Here is a 4,806-nt window from a genome sequence, read left to right as displayed (position 1 = left end):
TGTTTGTATATTTAAAATGTAATAAAATAAGTTAGTTGTCAATTAATAATCATAATTTTTTTTACATTTTGGAGGAACCTAATCAGACATAAAACCTTCCATTTAGTACCTTTAAATACACATGAAAAAAAACATATTTTGTTTCTTATATATTATTCAGTGGTAAAGTGGAAAACAAACAGTAGGAGTGAGAACTCGCAGCAAAATGTATAAACTGTATCCTCCTCTTAAAAAGTCTTCTTTTTTAATGCATTTGTCGCAGAATTGCGAGATAAACTGTGTCCGGTGAACGTTTCCCAACACTATAATTGTGTGTGTGTGTGTGTGTGTGTGTGTGTCGGTGGTGCGTTCACAGTCTCGGCAGGTCGTTCTTGAACTGTTTGTCGAAGGACAGCCGCTTGTAGGTCTCTGCGGTCACCTGCTGCAGGTAGAACACATCTAAGTCGGGGGTTCTGAAGGAGGAGGGGAGCTCGAAGCTGCCGCAGCGCTTCGCCATGTTGCGCACCACGAGGCACAGCAGCGCCGCGCACAGTGCCAAGAACACGGTGATGCCCAGGACGCTGCCGGTCTTTATGTAAGAGGGCAGCGTGGCTGGGTGAGAGCTGGGGAGCGCAGGGGGTGAGCCTGACCCGGAATCCCCCTCATCCTTGTCCTCCTCATCCTTGTCCTCCTCCGTGTCCCTGACCGGCACGCACCTGCCTCTCTCGTGCAGCTCGAACCCCTCGTTGCACGAGCACCTAAAGTTACCATACAGATTTTCACACTTGTGATCACACTCCCCGGACTCACACTCGTCAATGTCGGTGCAGAGGTGCGTGTCGTTCCTGCTGTCTCTGACGAAGCCGCTGGGACAGAAGCAGTTCAACACCTTCTCGCCCTTGCTCTCCTCGTAGATGCACTCGGCCACGCAGCTTTCCTCCTCGCAGAGGCGTAAACACTTGGTGGGGTCCAGGGGGGACACCCTGTAGCCCCCCCTGCACGCGCAGGCGTAAACCCCGTCGGACTTCTCACACTTCATGTGCTCGCACTTATCGCAGATGGAGAAATCCGTGCACACGCCGTCCTCCCTGTCGTAGCCGTCTTTGCACCTGCACTCGTAGCTTCCGGCCGTGTTCAGACACTCCTCGCCCGCACTCGTGCAAGGATCGCCATCCGTGCACTCGTCCACGTCCACGCACTTCGTCCCGTCCGGCGCTGGCGTGTAGCCACCGGAGCAAATGGTTGCATTAGAGGTGATCTCCTGTGGATCGCTGACAATGGTGCAGTTGATGTTGTTGGGATGGAGAGCGTGTCCCGTGGGACAGGTGCAGGTGTTGCCGTTGCTGTTGCAGCTCAACTCGCAGCCGCCCTTCAGCACCTCACACCCCCACGGAGCCTGCAGCCAGCTCCCTGCGGCACACAGATATTTGGCGTTGGGATATTCGTCGCCAAACTTTCCTACCAGAGCGATGGTTCCTTGTGGAAGTTTCTCCGATTCTCTGAGCTCCCAATCCATGTGCGCGGTGGTGAAAATCACCTGTGTGTCTGCGGCTGTCCACCGGCGACTGCAGGGGTCCTCTAACGCGGAGTGGCACAGAAAGCCGTCCTGCTTGTTACGGCACTGCTCCTGTGATACCGTGACGTTGTCTGGCCCGGACATGGACACGGCGAAGCACTGTTCACCCGGGCTGTCGGTGCTGTCGCTGCGCAGCTTCAGCCAGTAACGACCGCTGCTGCCTCTCATCAAACCCGGGAGTGACATCTCTGCTTCCCGCAAAGTGAGTGCGAGGATCTGCGTGTTGGACTTTGTGCAGCCTGTGTGCGCACCGTCAAAGTCCCGCGGCTCACTGTGGAGCACAAAACACGACGTCCCGGAGCAGCGTAAGCGCTTTGTCTGCGCCGTTCCCTCCAGCCCGCAGAGGAAAATCCCGCACAAAAGCGCAACTCGCGTTACAACAGTCATGATGTGAATGTCAGAAGAAGCGACAGTGGTTTAAACAGTGGATCCAAAGACGATTCACAGACTGAAAAAGTGAACATAGCCCCCATTTATAAAAGCCTCACAGTGTGAGAGGCTTTTTTTTTTTCTGTGACCAACCGAGGAAGGAAGTTCAGTCCTGGCCAGTAGTTTTTTTTGCCCAGCACTGATTGCTCAACCCCCAACTGTCCGAGCTGCTTATCAGAGAGCCTAGCCCACACACACACACACACACACACACACACACACACACACACACACACACACACACACACACACACACACACACACACACACACGCACGCACGTGCGCGCACACACAATATACAAATCATCATTCTCTCCCTTGAGTCAAGATGATAAATTACAGGTTTGTGTCACAAAAACAGATTCATATTCTTTTAAACGTCCTCAGAATTAACACCATTATGTCAGTGTTTTAAAATACTCTATAAATTCAGAATATTATACATATGTATATATATGTTCTTTCATGGATAAACTAAGCAGCTGCTTGTAGTGCGGAGTTAGTTATATTTTGACTTCTAAATACAGAGCTTAAGTTGTTATTTTGGAGTTGAAGATTGCTTTGTTCTAAGTTTTTAAAAGTCACTTTTATTTAATTTTATTGCTCTCCAATGTTAAAAAAAACAAGAGTGGTGTAAATAACATAACTATAATAATTAATGAAATTTAAAGGCTTGGAACGGCCCTGCTAAAGAATAAATAAGTAATTCAAGGTCATTTTAATTAAGTCTTATTGAATAAAAATCAGTCTACACTGAATACATTACATAATAAGAACAACCACAAACATTTGATCATAATAATAATGTATTTATATAATATTTCCAAAATAAAATTTTAAATTGTGTGATAAATAAAACATAAAAGTGAAATCACATAAAAATAACAATGAACATTTTTCTTTTAACCCATTTAAGTTCTGCCCCCTACTGGTGAGAATCTGTAACAAAAATTGTCGCAGCTTTAAGAAGCTTAAACAGGGGCGACATCTACAAAGTTTATATTTAACATCTTTGTGTTCATCATTTTCAACATCCTGTTGGAGCAAATTCTATTTCAATATGTTCTAAAATAGAAAATGTGATTGTCTTAAAGCAACCACTGACTCACACTTTTAAGGTGGACAGACTTCCTTGAGGCACAGTAATAATTCCAGAGGTAGAAAGACAATTGTTTGAATTACGGTCAGTCTAATCCAATCATCTCTCTTCTTGAAATTACCTTCTCTAAGATTAGCTGAGCTGTCAGAGGAGGAAGAGAGAAGCCTTCCTTCCATCTTCCTCAAGGGGGGAAGTGACTGGCCGTGAAGGAGGAGGAAGTAGGAGAGGAAAGCTGGAAAAGGCGTCCTGTCGTCACAGGGTGTAGGGAGTGAACAGGACGGGGAGCATGTTAGCTAAACACGTTGTGTGTGGATGTGTGTGTGTGTGTGTGTTCTAATCCCTTGAGCTGCTTGATTTCCAGGTGGAGTCTTGGTCGATGAGATCTAAAAGAATGTGATCACGTCTCAGTGGTTCACACCCACAGTGACACAGAGTGACTCAGTGGATGAAAGAAGGAGGAGATGAACAGAGTGATTCAAACATCTTTGACATGAAGTTTGCCTCAGTGCTGTTCGGGCTCAGAAGAGAGCGGGGGCTCGGGTCCTTGAAATATCTGAAACTGCCGCCACAAAATTCCAAATATGAATCCCCCATCCTAAATGACTCTTCAAATCATTTAGGGAACACCCAAATCACACCAAAAACATAATGCCTGAAATGTTTCAGCCGAAAAAATTATAATTGGCCTGAGTTCCTGCATGGTTCAAACCCCAATTGGAACAACTTCCCCAGTTGGAACAAGAGCCTTTCTGCAAGGAGTTTGTATGTTCTACCCGTGTGTGCGTGGGTTTTCTCCAGGTTCTCTGGCTTCCTCCCACAGTTCGAAAAAACATGCGATGAATGTATGGATGAATGATCGTGGTGGTCGGAGGGGCTTCCGTCAGTCTGCTCCAGAGGAGCTGTGGCTACACGTAGCTTACCACCACCAGTGAGAATGTGTTCATTAATAATAGGGAATGTGTAAAGCGCTTTGGGTGTCTAGAAAAGAAATGTAATGAATAATAATAACATTAGTGGAAAACAAAATCCCCAACATACTGAGGGCTGAATTCAAAATCACAGAAAATCAAAGACTGTAATTATTACAATTATTTATGCTTTTTTTCTTTTAGCACTGTTGTATGGAGGACGGAACCTGACATATCAATAAATAAATAAATACAGGGATAAATAAATGCATAAATAAATAAATAAATGCATAAATAAATACATAAATAAATACATAAATACAGGAATAAATAAATAAATGCACCAATAAATGCACCAATAAATGCATAAATAAATAAATACACAAATAAATGCATAAATAAATAAATATAGAAATGCATAAATAAATGCTTTATATTTATTTCTACATTTCTGTTCACCTACATTTATTTATTTATTCATTCCTGTATTTATTTATTTATTTATGTATTTGTTTATGCATTCATTTATTCCTGTTTTTATTTATTTATTGATATGTCAGGTTTCGTCCTCCATACTGTTGATCGTTGTTAACTCCGGCCTCACATATAAATGGTGAAGACTTCATTTAAAACACTTCTCATTCACTTTGAATGAAGCAGCATCAAGTATCACCAAAATGCATTGTGGGACGGTAAGGTCAGGGGGCGGAGCTGGACAGCCGACAGCCAGCTGATTGGTCAACAGAAACAATGTCTTTCTCTTCACGTCTACTGTCTATTCTCATATAAAAACTTGACGGACAAACTAAACATC

At 44.1% G+C, this 4,806-nt stretch overlaps 1 protein-coding gene across 1 annotated transcript; it reads right to left on the bottom strand.

Annotated features, from left to right (window-relative positions):
* On the bottom strand, nucleotides 1-1,942 carry LOC310934703 (thrombomodulin-like; the record flags this gene model as incomplete). The annotated part of the gene is made up of 1 exon (XM_083898498.1): nucleotides 1-1,942. One exon carries the CDS (start codon nucleotides 1,940-1,942, stop codon nucleotides 350-352), a length of 1,593 nt encoding a protein of 530 aa, XP_083754624.1. The 3' UTR covers nucleotides 1-349.
* Nucleotides 1,943-4,806: the final 2,864 nt, after the last annotated feature.

Source organism: Microchirus variegatus, assembly GCF_963457635.1.
Source record: "Microchirus variegatus genome assembly, chromosome: 12".
Taxonomy (NCBI): domain Eukaryota; kingdom Metazoa; phylum Chordata; class Actinopteri; order Pleuronectiformes; family Soleidae; genus Microchirus; species Microchirus variegatus.
The sequence above is the reverse complement of the archived record's forward strand: the minus strand, read 5'-3'. Positions and strand labels throughout refer to the sequence as shown.